Source organism: Helobdella robusta (assembly GCF_000326865.2).
Source record: "Helobdella robusta unplaced genomic scaffold HELROscaffold_46, whole genome shotgun sequence".
NCBI lineage: Eukaryota > Metazoa > Annelida > Clitellata > Rhynchobdellida > Glossiphoniidae > Helobdella > Helobdella robusta.
The window spans coordinates 1,143,888-1,159,221 of record NW_008705138.1 but is presented as its reverse complement, the minus strand read 5'-3'; the positions used below and the strand labels follow the sequence as shown (position 1 = coordinate 1,159,221).

At 33.2% G+C, this 15,334-nt stretch overlaps 1 protein-coding gene across 1 annotated transcript; it reads right to left on the bottom strand.

Annotated features, from left to right (window-relative positions):
* Positions 1-3,081: 3,081 nt before the first annotated feature.
* Positions 3,082-6,375, bottom strand: HELRODRAFT_178217 (hypothetical protein; the record flags this gene model as incomplete). Its single annotated transcript, XM_009026338.1, has 3 exons — positions 3,082-3,756; positions 3,917-4,133; positions 6,302-6,375. The coding sequence occupies 3 exons, from the start codon at positions 6,373-6,375 to the stop codon at positions 3,082-3,084; spliced, it is 966 nt and encodes a 321-aa protein (XP_009024586.1).
* Between the last annotated feature and the right edge of the window lie 8,959 nt (positions 6,376-15,334).

Genomic DNA, 15,334 nt, shown 5'->3' with positions numbered 1-15,334 from the left:
ATCTTATTTGTGCAAAGTGTGTAACCACATTTCAGATCAAATCATTTTCTTGCATAAAAATTTGAAAAAAAAAATTATTCACAGTTGTATGGCATTTGATGTTTGACGGCGGTGTGGATATATTCATTAGATGAAAACATCCAGCCAGAACAAAAATTAATGAGGGGAAAAATTGCTAATAAAAAATAAATTAAAAAAACAAATTAATAAAAAAATAATTCTTTGGTAAAAATAAAAAAAAAATTATTCATCTTGTATGCATAATATTGTTATTATTCATTTTGTTGTAGGGCTATTGCGTTTCTTTTTCAAGTTTTCTTATTTCTTTATTAAATATTATATTCATAATTTAATTCAAAAATTAAGTTTTCAAAAATCTTTTTTGTATCTTGTTATCGACGCCGATGAATTATCTTCAAGGTTATTTTTGAATAAAATTTATATGTTAATTGTTTAAATTTAAAACGAAGACGAAAAATATATGAACGACACGTTAAAGTACATATATAATAATAGTCATTTTATATAGCGCCATGGCAAGCGACTGAAGCGCATTATCATTATTACAACAAACACACGGTGCATAAATGCACGCGAGTCAACGCATCACAAACTTTTGCATGTGATAGGCGGGAATCTTTTTGCATTCGAACCCGGACTCTGCATCAACAATGCCGAACACCTTAGCCATTACACCATCGCGCCGCCTAGTAAGAATAATATAGTAAGAATAACTGGTGACTTGTATCCATTAGAGGCGTGAATATTAACAATATAAGATATGCTGATGATACAGCTATTAAGCAGAATCAATGGCAAAACTGCAAACAATTGTTTCCAAACTGGTTTTCGAAAGTGAAAGGAAAGGCTTGTGATTAACATAAGCAAAACCGAGTGCATGGTTATCAGTAAAAGCAAAACTGCCCCGATCTGCTCCATTATCATTAATGGTAAACAAGTCAACAGCATTAATTATCTCGGAAGTCTGATTACCTCAGGCTGTAAATGTGATATGGATCTCAAAAGAAGGATAGCTACGGCGAAAGATGCATATTCTAAAATGAAAAACATCCTCACCAACAGTAAAATCAAAATATCAACAAAATCAAAACTGTTGGGGTGTTACATTTTTCCTGTGCTAACTTACGGCTTTGAGTCTTGGACAGTTTCTAAAGAAATGGTAAAAAAAGATTAACACTGTTGAAATTTGGTTTTTGAGAAGAATTATGAGTTAGTTGCCCCTCTCATACTTTGAATGACTGTATTGACTGCAGTACAGTCATGGATCGATCAGGTAAGTCATAAAACAAACTGTTGTAATAGTCGATGCGTGAGTGCACAAATGCATGAACCAACGTCTTTAACGTGGACGCATCTAGGGATCGTGGAATTTGATTGATTTTCCTGATTTGAAACATGCATTCGGCTGAGAGCTTCGTAATGTGTCGTTTCATTGACAAACCTGAATCAATTATGAAGCCAAGATTAGCTATTGTCTGACAAAATGGGATGACCTCATCATTAACAGTTATTGAATCTATGTCTATTCTTGAGTGTTGCTGCCATGTTCCAATTGGTAAAAAAATAGTCTTGTTTTGGTTTTGTTTTAAACCATTGTTTTGCATCCACTTATTAACCCCAGACAAACATTTAACCAATTTGTCCAATTCTGATTTAAAAGAATTTGGTCTGCTCGTAACAATAATTTGTAAGTCGTCCGCAAAAGCATGACCTGAAAAATCAAATGATTCTATTATCTTTAGTACTTCAGATGTATAGATCAGGAATAGAATAAGTCCTAAAACCGAACCTTGTGGCACACCAGACAACATAACATTAACCTCAGACGATTTACCCCCGAATGATACCTGTTGTGATCTACCTACCAGATACGACTCAAACCACTTCAGAACAGCACCAAAGATTCCAAAACTGCAACGTAGTCGTTAAAAGTACTTTGTGATCTACGCAATCAAATACGGATGACATATCAAGAAAAACTAGCATTGCCACATTTTGTTCATCAATTGCCACGGGGCTGAGAAAACTTGTAAAAGAGCTGTTTCAGTCGAATGGTATTGACGGAATCCAGAATGAAAATTTGGCATTAAATTGTTATTGTTCAAGTAACTGAGTGTTTGCCTGGCAACCACACGTTCGATAATTTTGGATAGGAAAGACAGATTGGAAATTGGTCTGTAATTACCAACCTCATTTTTGTCTAGATTATGTTTTTTCAGCAGCGGAGTTATGATAGCATGCTTGCAGAGGGAAACTGTCCCACATTCAAACTGCTGTTTATCAGGCTTGCCAAAAATCAAAAATGGTGCGAATAGTTTTATAAACTTCTTTAATACGTGGGTAGGTATATAATATAATATATATCAAACGGGTATTTCATATATATATATAATTTGATCACATTAGTCATTTTTATACGTCATCAAAAATTTTGAAAATATGTCAATTACACATTCAATTTATTTTATTGTTTTTTTATATAAATTATTTAAATTAAATTACTGCCCCTCATTAAACCGTCAGTTCAATCATTTATTAAATCACCGTTCCATAGTTTTAAGAAATAACCCGGATTTTTACTTACCGATACCTCGCAAAAATTTTATAATTTATTCAGTTTTTCATGTGTCGAGTCGCCTATGGGATATTTTACCAATGCATGTTAAAAATTTGCCAACGTTAGGATCGTTAAAACAGTCTGTTCATCATTTAATCTTGGAAAATTATTTTAATAATGATTGAAATTGCTCTGGTCAAATAGTTAGTCAGATAAAAATTAATTACATGAACAAATTCCCACTTTTATAAATTTGGTATTTTTAGAAAGCTTATCACTTGTAATTAATGGGGAAAATGACAGGAATTGACACGGGAGTCAGGAAAATTTTTTATTGACAAAAATTCAAAATGGCCGCTACACATATATACATTACATTGAAATTGAACCATTGATCGATTCATACATTTGTGTTCTATATTTAAATTTGTGGTAATGTTGTGATTGTTCTGAATAATAAAAAATCAATATTATTGAAAACAACACAATTAACAATTATTTTATTACATATCAAAATATACTCCAGTTTCAACGATTTCTTCATTCAACCATGTTACATCATCGAAATAAATTGTATTTTCATCATATCCAAGTGTTGTGTTCTCTTCATCATATACGCCTACATCAATATCTTCCAGAAAATCAGTGTCATATGCTTGAGAAGTTGTTAATTGTTCGCTGTTGTCACATTGTTCTCCATAACAATTTTTGCATGCGGCCACACGAATGACATTTTTGCGGTTACTGAAATCAGCAATGAATAGGTCGTCCCCATATCTTTCATATAGTTTGCTTTTCATATAACGCGATGAATAAACATCAGATGGATCATCACACAAAAGTGTCATCTCTTCAATGAGATTATCGACTGTTAGGAGTTCGGAATCTGAATTTTCAAAATTATTACAAATCATATTGAATATTTCAGCTGCATTTTCGTGTGGAGGGCGACCGACAGGTTTAACTTTTTGAGGTGGTGTCACAAATTTTCTATAACAGTTCTTGTGATAAACTGCATCTGCTGCATGCAAGTCACCACTCGTCTCAATCCGGCCACTCACTTCAAATGCCCATTTATCTTGTCTTTCCCTGCATACTCTCTGAATTGTTGAATGTATGGTATCAGTTTTGGCCTGACAAATTATATCCTTTTTTTTTCGGATTTTTAACATCAACAGCTGCAGGTTGTGCACATAAAAAACAATTTTTTTTCCAATTAAATTTTTCAAAACCGGATCTAAGAAATTTTTTAGCTACTGTTTCCTCATTTGCGTCCAATGTGCGTTTTATTTTTTCAGTAGGTATATACGTGTAATTTCTTCGACATTTCTCATGCACCTTAATGACAGGTTGATTACTTGACAAGTAATTGAATAAATCAACATCTTTGCGTTTACAGCTGTAATCTATCAAATTTGATCTACCCTCCGTCTTCACTTCAGCCAATTTAATGTCAGTACCTTCGGAGTCTCGACATATTACACATGCATTAACGTCAAATTGGACTACTGTATCCATGACAACTACAATAATCTGTAATAGAAACGCAGTAACACTTTTAGAAGAGGTACAATTAAAAAAAATTTTCACTGTATTTATTGAACTTAACTTCACCGCGGCTATGTTGTAATGGTTAGAGTGTTGGTCGATGATGTTCAAGTCATCGGGTTCGAAACCAGTCTATGCCATATGTCCAAGGTTATCATATGGGCAGTATGATGCGTTTAATTGCGCGTGCACTTGTGCACGTCGTTTGGATAGCACCATTGAATACAATGAAAAACGCGCTGTATACATTTCAATTGATTGATTGATCAGTTGTATCCATTTCATTTAAATTTAGAGCTTTCATGTCTTGCTCGATTGTTTGCGACCAGGACATTTTTGGACGGCCTTTGGGACGTTTGCCAGGTACTTCAGCATCTGCTAGAGAAGTTATGGCACTGTTTCCACTTCGTTTGACATGACCAAACCACCGCAGACGTGTTGCCGGCATTCGTCCTTTATATCATCTAAACCAGCACGACGCAGGATTTCGGTAGATTTGATGTGGTCATTCAGACTATTTCGTTGCATCCATCGGAGCATTTTCATATCGGTTCGGTGAAGTTGTTGTTCCAGTTTGGTTGTCATTAGCCATGTTTCTCATCAATACAGAGGCAAGGAGATGCCATTTATTCTATTCCAGTACAATCCAGAACATCCCCTAGATATTGAAACGATGTGAATTTCTCTACCTTAATGGCTTCAAAAACATTGCTACTTCGAATTTGTTGTTGTGGATTGATGCAAGCAGGACAAACAAAATTGGACACTTTAGATAAAGTACCAATTATTTTTAAAAAAACGTTTGTGACACCACTGGTTACACTGCTGACATTTGATTGAATTGTTACCTACACCAGCTTTAAAGACTGAACAAGGCCATCGTTCAGTAGCTGTGGATTGGATGGGTTTACCAGTGTTCTTTGTTTTGGTTTTGCTGATGTTGACTTTGAATCCATGATCGGCGAGTCTGGTGTTCCAATCTTCAAACATCTGTGCTGCATTCTGCTCAGACGTGGCTGTTAAAACGATATCATCAGCACATATTAGATTCCAAATGTCATCAGTGCGTATCGGTTTTGTAATTTTTTTCATCACAGTTATAAATAACAGTGAACTGAGAATCGAGCCTTGGTGAACTCCAACGCCGATGTCAAATGCATTTGTGTTTCCAGCCGTTGTGCTGACGAGAGTCCTTATATTTGTAGACATTTCCATCACAAGTTGAACAAGATATTCTGGAATGGATTGTCGACGTAGACTCCACCTGATTGCTTCACGGGAAACTAGATCAAATGCTTTTTCAAGGTCTACAAAAATGTGTGATAGTTGTTGGTGCTTTGCGAGGTACTTCTCTTGCAGTTGCCGAAGGATGTGAATTGCATCAATTGTTGATTTCCCCGCTAGGAAACCAAATTGATAATTTCCGATTGTGATGCACTACGTTAATCTTCTCTCAATGATTTTCGCGACAATTTTCAGGAAGTGTTCTAACAGACGTATACCCCGATATGATGAACAGTTCAATGGATCACCTTTGCCTTTGTATAGCGGAACTGTCATGCTTTAGTCGGCATTGAGCAATTTCTCCAAACTTCACGGCAAAGTTGTAGTAACGTTTGAATACCTGCAGTACCAGAGGCTTTGATAATGTCATTTGTGAGTCCAGAGGGCCCTATGCCTTTCCATCCTTCATAGCTTTCAGAGCTTCTGTAAGCTCCTCTAGAGTGATGTCTGGAATTAGACCTTCGATGGGTGAAGCGTTGATGGGATTTGTTTCATTTAACAGACGGTTGAAGTATTCTCTCCACTGTAGCTTGATTTCATCTTGCTCAAGAACCATCTCATTTATGTCGTTTTTGATACATGAGGCTCCAACTATGTTTTTTTTCGTACGTTTTGCTTTTTTTGCTATACGATACAGAGATTTCATTTGTTCACCTTTGTTTTTAGTGAGCCACTCTCTGCACTGATCTGTCCGTTTGCGTTTAAAGTAGTTGTTCATCTATCTGAAATCTTGAACCTACGGAAAAAAACAAACGCTTGACTATCGTTGGAAGCTACAACACGGTGTTGGAGATTTAGAGTTTATTGAAGGTATAACGTCGTTGTTGGTAGTTACAAGATCAAAGAATTACAACAATATTATTATCAAATCCTCCAACATATCTAAATGACCTCATATCTCGCCATAAACATGCCAGATCGTTCCGCAGATCGTCAACATGCTTCCTAATTATTCCAAATGCCATATCCAATTTTGCTAATTCGGTCTTCCGTCATGCCACTCCGGATGTTTGAAATGAGTTGCCTCTCAATGTGAGACAATGTTTCTTACTGAATCTTTCAAAAAAATCTACATATAGCAAGCTCCGAGCTTCTGAAGCAGCAGTGCAAATCGGCGCTATATAAAGGCTTTTAAAATTTTGTTTATTGCGTCACATATGTAAATATTTGTGAAATGTTTAAGAATTAATTTTAAAGCTTTGGTTTTTGGTAGATTTTAGCTTCAAAAAGATGTATTAGTTTCAACAACAAGTTGATTGTTTGTTTCGTTTTTCAATCGTCCATTAATGTTGGTGGTGATCGATGTTGTCGGTGCAAATAATGAAATTTATTTTGTTTTTATTCGAGTAACACTACACTTGGCTTCATGAAAATTTCTCGAATGTTAACGTTCGAAAAAATGCTGTTGTGTCTGTTTTTCGCAACAAGAATGTCGCATGAACGGAGGTTATTTTATTCGAGCAAAATAAATAATTATGAATAATTATTTTTTCCACGAAAAAACAATTAATTATGAAACGTTTTTTGTCCAACAAAAGTATTTGCTGTATTTCATGAACTTTTCAAAAGTTTTATTCTATATGTGACTGAAGAAAATAAAATATTATTTTTGTAAAATATTTTGCAATCAAGTTTTATTGACAACTATAAGCAAACGAATTGCGCATGATGACAACTTAAAAGTTCTAAACGCCAATGACAATTTCTAAATCAACCTTTGGCAGAAGCTTCTGAAATTACTTTTGCGCTAATCGAAATATGTTGACCGGATAAAACACAGGATCTCTGTTTTTTCGTTTCTAAAGTTTCGTTTTTCAACTGTTCTGTTACGATTTTAGTTAAATTTTAGGCAGTTGTTAGTAAAAATAAATTAACTCATTCTGGAACTTGTGTTCCTTTGAAGAAGCCAAGTCAGTAACAACTTCGGTAATAGTAATTTCTTCTTAATTGATTGTTGGATGTATCAACAACACACATCGTACGTAAATATGCCGGACCAACGCACCACACACATTGCATGTGACTGCCCGTCATTACACTATCTCTATTCATTCTTCATTATTAATCAGCCCTTCATTCTGTGGCCATAGCACCTTGGCAAAACATTTTCATTTATTGAATGCACAAACTAAAAGTGTCTACTAATGCCATTTGCCAGTCATGGCTACATTAATTTTACTTCAAAAGAACGAAGAAATCTTATCGCTTTGAATTAGAAAATAACAGACATGTTTTCAAGATATGCCTACGCTTAATCCCGCTACTCTGATCAGCCATACATGATGATCCAGCATATATCTAATCCGACTGCACTTATTTCCAAATTTCTTTTTATTTGTTATTAAACTGTTTTTAAAAATGACCTCAACGATCGCTGGAAACTGAAATGACCAAAAGCCCTGAATTAAAATTCCTTCCTCAACAATTCATTCCACACTCTTGGACCACTACATAATATGTGATGATGAAGTATATTAGTTTTAGATTTGTTTGAGTAGATGAAATTGTGTCTGGTAATAAGGGCCTGTTTAAAGTAGCCGTTAAAACTTTTGGCAATTTTCTAGTTAGTTGTTTGACAACAAATCGTGCGGAACAATACAAGTTAAATTGGCAAAAATTTAGATTGTCAGTCAAAATAAAAAGTTCCTGACTGCGGGCGAGTCTTTTCGATGCTGTAATAGTCGTGATCACCAGCAGGTTGAAATTATGCGTTCTTGCCAATTGTCTATTAATTGCATGTTTCGAATCAGATGATATCACAACTATTTAACACCCTACGAGCTGACATCGCCATCCTTCATCGAGTAAACTGTCCGCCGCGAGACCAACCTAGAATCATCCAGGCAATACAAGAGAAATAAACATTCTGAATTTGTACCGCTGTTTAAACAACAGTTATAAAAATTTATCAATAACTGTAGACTCTTTTGTATTATCGCCGATTGGTTTTTATAATAATTTTAATCTATCCTTGTTTAAAAGTTCGAAGCCGATTTCTTTTAATGATGAGTTGATAAACACTGTTGTATGGTTATCATCTATTGTGACGGAAACAAATTATGATATAAATTTAAACGTATTTTACCACTCTGCACTTTTTTTTCGTGAAAATAAAGATGTTTATGTTATTATTACTTTTTATATTATTATTATTGGTTGTTAATTATTAATATAATAACAATAATAACTACTATTAAAAATTATATATAATGATAATTATTATATATATATATATAAATACATTTATTGAAAAAATGAGTCAGAAAGAAGTATGAGTAAAAATTTTGGATTTGTCTACACCATCTCCCACCACAACCAAAAGTGCATTTTTGTGAACTCCTAACTCGTTTTAGGCCAGACGCGTTTCGTTCCTTAACCCTTAACATACCAAGCCAATGTCATCAACATTGTTTACCAAGCTGGGGTCCTCAAGGGACCCCAATTATTTTTTGATATTTCTCAGTTATTTGATGATTATTGTGTGTTTTAAGATATTTTTTAGTAAAACAAGTATTCTGAGCATAATTGATTTTTCTTCTTTTCATCGATTATTCAAAATTTTCATCCGTTTAAAATAATATAATGAAAAATTTATTATAATAAAAATAGGTAAATGTTATGTATGTATATATTATATTTATAAATTTATATATATCAATCATTGGTTGCTATCCCTGCAATCCTTGGCGCATGTCACAGTGGTGATTGTCTTCCTGTGTGTTTCACAGACAAAACGTTTACATTCTCCACAGACTGTGTTAACTTTTTTGTCTTTGTTTCTGGGACAGTACGAACATCTTCCCCTTTTGATCTGCTGCTGCCTTGATGCTGATGGTATATTTTGGGTTGTAGTGTTGCGTGCTACAACTACTCCTGCAGCTTCAATTGCTTTGACAACTGGAAGGTGGAGACCATTTAGATTGGTTGCCCTACGTAGAATGTTGGGTTTGGTCAGTTCTTTGCCTAATTATAACAAAAATTGATATCTAATATTCTTCATATGTCTATTCCAGTCATTGTTTTTCGACATCCAAATTATGAAGGCATTCAGGGCACCAATATCGAGCATATTCATGAAAAGTCTTAGAGGCCATCTTGAGGTTCGTCTAGCACAAGAATATTCTCTAATCAATTTATCTGCATTGTCCACTCCACCCTTGGTATTATTGTATTCCAGTATCATGTTGGGCTTCCTGTGACTTTCAGAAGATACTGAATTATCTAGAAATTGAGTTGAGAGTAAACGGACTGTTTTGTTTTTCTTTGGGACATAGCTGACTACTGCTACCCCGTTAGAAAATATAAATTTTGATGAAAGTATGTCTCGTCCTCTTGCATTTTCTATAACTGCAGGAATATCAGTTTTTTTAGCTCTCAATGTTCCTGTCATGGTGATGCTTCTGCAGCAGCAAAAATTCTGCAGTCTTCACGGATGTAAAAAAATTGTCTGTAGTGACACCTCTTCCAGATCCAAACAGTGGTTCCACCAAGTCACATACTACGCGGTGTCCTAAATTTTTCTCTGGTGCATTTCCTGGAAGCTTTCCAGTGTAGACTTGTAAGTTGTACAAATATGAAGTCTTCACATCTGCGGCCACCCATATTTTTATTCCATATTTTGCTGGTTTTGATTTCATGTACTGCCTCATCGGACATTTGCCTCGAAATGCTACAAGCTGCTCGTCTACTGTGATGTTTTCAAATGGCGTAAAAAGCGTTTGGCAATTTATTACAAACCAATCCCAAACTTCACGAATAGCTGCAAGTTTATCAGTTGTTCTCCTTTGAGCACGTGTTAATTTGTCGTCAAACCTGATAAATTGAAGGATGAGTGCAAATCTGTTTCGTGCCATGGCAGCAGTAAAAACAGCACGACGAATATTTTCATCTGTCGTCCACATTTCAGAAATATTTTCCTTTCTACAGCGAAGAGCTCCAGCAATCAGCAGAACACCAAAAAATGCTTTTATTTCAACAGGGTCTACATCTGTCCAAGCTTTCTGTTTATTCGAATCAGCAGTTGCATTGAAATCATTAATAACTCTAGAAGCTTCAGCATTGGTGAAGGTGCATATAGCATCCACAATTCGGTCGTCAAAGAACCAGTTGAAAATTTCAGATATCGTCGATGCAACATTAATTGCGCGTGTTGGCCCGGGTGATCCCTTGACAATGTTATATTGACGACGGCGAGATGATGGTGGCACAGAACTTGTCCATCCTCTATCTGATTTTGCTGTGAATTCATCTTCATCCGAATTTGTATCCGAATTTTCACTAGCACTGTCACTATATTCAGAATTTACTTCAAGATTGTCCTCCAATTCGGATGCATCTCCTGCTGGTGTAAATTCTTCATCAGATTGTTCCAATACATCTTCCGGGTCACTGTCACTGATTTCACATTCATCTAACATTCGGAGAATCTCATCTGTAGTTTGTCTACGAGCCATTTTTCTTATTTTCAAACGTTTACGTTTATATTTTATGTTATCAAAATCTTTACAGCAAATTATAAACTTTATTTGAAACAGAAAATAATAATTTTCAACGGAAGTTTTGCAAATGGAGGACAAATTAAAAGTAAGTAAGATGAGCAAATATTCAGTAAGAATGCAGAATAATACTTTTTAATACTGAAACCTTTAAAATGTGTCTACAATTTCAGCCATAAGTGTTAAAAAACAAAAACGCAATCGGTAACGTAGTGTACCAGGCGGGGTCCTACAGGGACCCCAATGCTCTTTTATTTTTTTTTACTGTTTTTGAAATAACGTATAATAAAAACAACAATGGAATATTTATTGCTACCCTAATCGGGAGGAATAGAAAAATCATGGTGGGATTTGTTTGGTTACTTTTGACAGGGTTAAGGAAAACTACTCTCTGGGGTCTTTGAAGGACCCCCTTGGTATGTTAAGGGTCTCATCAATAGCCCGAGTTAAGACAGAAGCTTAGTGCTATTCTTATCTAAATATGTAAAATCGATGCTGTATTTTAGGTGTATTTTAGGTAATTTACACAAACCCATTTTAATCGCTAGGGCCGTACTGTTTACTCTACCGAATAAAAGAAAATTGAAAAAAGGTGTAGGAAGCAGGGCATCGAACCGTAATTTTTTTCGTTTCGGTTTACGGTTTCGGTTCAACCAGCAAAACGAATTTCGGTTCAGTTTTCGTTCCTGAAATAATATCGGTTATTTTTGGTTTTCGATTTCGCTCCGAAACTTAATTTTTTCAAGCATAGTTTTTTAAGCGCATGTAACGGACATCCAACTATCGCCACAATGCCAATTTGAATTAATTTTTAGATTGTGAATAATAAGAAATCAATAACAAAAATGATTTTTAAATGTTGTCAGTATAAAAAAAAAGTTTCTAATATTTTTTTTTCAACAAATTAAAACAATCATTACAAAGATATTTTAAAATCACTAATATAAATATAAGATTGTTTCAAAAAGATAAAAATTTCCTCTGATTATTAATATATCTTCTAAAATGTTTTCATTGAAACCACTTCTGCAGTCTCTGAGGATAAATTTTAATCCAAAAATAGATGCTTTTAGGCTCACTTGTATAGCTTGTACTTCAAATTTTGAAGATGATCGCACTTGATCTCTAATTTCTCCGATTATACTGGATTTCTCTCCACGTGGCAATTCTTACTCAAATTATCGGCAAACTCAGTCGGAAAAACAAACGAAAAGAGAGATAACAAATTTTTAAAGATGAAAAATTAACATATAATTTTAAAAGACGAAATATTATCTAAATATATTTTTTTCTAAATTTGACAAAAATATTTTCTTTCAAATTTTTAGCATCGAACCGTTATTTATTTCGTTACGGTTTTCGGTTAAACTAGCTAACAAAATTTCAGTTCGGTTACGGTTTTGTACCGAGAAAAATTTCGGTTATTAATGGTTTTCGGTTACGGTTCAGTTCCGGTTCAATGCCCTGGTAAGAAGTATGTGTGAAAATAGTTGATCTATCAAGTTAGGTGTACACAAAAACTTGCCGATATATCTAATGATATATCTGATATCTGATATACTTTTTACTCATTTTTTCAAATTTTTTATTCGGCGTAGTAAACAGTACAGCCCTAGCGACTAAAATGTTTCTTGGTGAATTACCTAAAAAACACCTTAGTTGCGATATTACCTATTTAGATAAGAATTGCACTAAGCTGTTGTTTTAACACGTGAGAGACGAAACGCGTCTCTAAAACGAGTTAGGTGTTCCCAAAAATGCAACTTTTGCCTTCGTTTGAAGATGGTGAACTTTATGTACTCGTACTGGTCGATGTATCTGATGACAGATCAACTATTTTCACCCATATATATATATATATATATATATATATATATATATATATATATATTTATATATATATATTCATATCAAATCAACAGTCAATAATAACAATAAGGAAGATAATAAAACTAACGAAGTCAATAATAATGATAAATGCAAATCACAGGAACAAAGCCCTGGGTTATACAAATTCCCTATATAAACTACAACAAGTACTGGGTTATACAAATTCTCTAGATAAACTAAAACAGGTGCTGAAGATGATTTAAAAATCGAAATAGGTCCTATACACTCGAGAATAAATCGAAAAACTATATATTATTCTGGCGTTAATAAAATAAATAATGACGACAAAATTTGCTTCGAAATATTGAGAAATGTAATAAAAAAAACTATCCAATGCTAGAAATTCTGTAGATTTTATAAACTACTGCATTAATTATAGTCATTTACCAGCATATATATATATTGGTAACAGTCTGTTGTTAACACAGCATTTCAAAAATTCAACACTACTTTCAACATTGTTCAAATTTTTTATATTTCTTTTTAATTTATTAATTTCCAAGAAATTAGACATTTTATTGTTTTTTAAAAATTTTCATTGAATAAATTTGCAAATAGCTATTTCGAGTTATAAATAACTCATCTTCAGTGCATTATATATAAGGTATGTAAGATATATGATAAAAAGGAACAAGTAATTATGAATTTATATAAATTATTTAATTAAAACAGAAAACCAATAAAATAAATTTAATAACTATAAACAATATAAAACGCGATTTTTAAAATTTTAACGGCAAGATTGTTTATATTATGGTTAAGGTAAATGTCAACGCTCAGCCAAGCGCGAATTAATTTATTTAATTAACTACATATTATTAATATTATTTTGACAATATTTAAAAACGTTATTATTATTATTATTATTATTGTTAACGTTATTATTATTATTATCATGGCTGTGGTTCTTCTTGCTTCTTGTGATGATGTTCCATTTGCAAGTGATATTTGCGCTGTGGGTTGTGGCGTTGGTATCTACAGTGTTGGCACTGTTGTTGTTATTGTTGATGCTGTTGTTGTTGTTGTTGATGTTGTTGTTGGTGTTGTTGATGCTGTTGTTAGGGTTGTCACTATTGATGATGTTCCAATTGAATATAATATCATCAACAGACCATAAAATACCGCTAATAACTGGAGACTACAGACCAGGTTATATGTATGGTACTGTCAAAATTCACAAAACTGGCGACCCACTTCGTCCAATAATTAGTCAAATACCAACAGTCACATATAATGTAGCAAAATGGCTCAACAACATTCTAACTCCATATATTCCAAATGAACATTGCATTTCTTCATCATCAGAATTTATTCACATCCTAAAAACTATATCATCATCAGGCATCATATCATCAATAGATGTGGAATCTCTTTTCACTAACATTCCTGTTGATGCCACAATAGATATTATTTTAAACTATGTATATAATAGTGCTATGAATCCACTAAAAATTAAACCTCGTCTGCTAAAACAGTTACTTCAAATCTGCACAAAAGAAGCTCCTTTCTACACTCCTGATGGAAAAACGTATCAGCAGGTTAATGGTGTAGCCATGGGCTCCCCTCTAGGAGTGTTGTTTGCAAACTTCTACATGGGATATTTAGAAGAAACTGTTTTCCAAAAGAAACCACATCTCAAACCCGGAATTAATTCGCGCTTCTCGGCTGAGCGTTGATATTTACCTTAACAACCATAATATAAACAATCTTGCCGTTAAAATTTTTAAAAATCGCGTTTTATATTGTTTATAGTTATTAAGTTTATTTTATTGGTTTTCTGTTTTAATTAAATAATTTATATAAATTAATAATTACTTGTTCCTTTATATCAATATCTTACATACCTTATATATAATGCACTGAAGATGAGTTATTTATAACTCGAAATAGCTATTTGCAAATTTATTTAATAAAAATTTTTTAAAAAACAATAAAATGTCTAATTTCTCGGAAATTAATAAATTAAAAAGAAATATAAAAAAGTTGAACAATGTTGAAAGTAGTGTTGAATTTTTGAAATGTTGCGTTAACAACAGTCTGTTACCAATATATATATATATATATATATATATATATATATATATATATAAAGATATATATATATATATCTTTACTTTTAAATATATATATATATATATAATATAGTATTGTTCCGTCTTTGTTTTTATAGCGACTTTGATTGTAACTTAATTAGAATTATAGTTAATCATGTGTTTCTTTGTTGGAAGAACATTGGTATTATTTAGTTGAATATATATTGGATTAAGATTGTCAGAAATGCAATTATTGAGGAAAATCATAGCATGCTCCGAGTTAGTTAGCTTCCTGTTTAATTTTTGTATTTTTCTAACGGTAAAACACTCAGCACAAACGTTGTAAACGACTTGAAAGCTAAAAAGCAAAAATTTGTGAGGTAATTTCAAAAGCAAGATTCTTACAATTGATCGATGCAGTAGCAGCTTTAAAAAATAACAACAACATTCTTATCTGAAAAGCTGACAAAGCTCCAATGTATATTAGTATGGATAGAAATGACTAC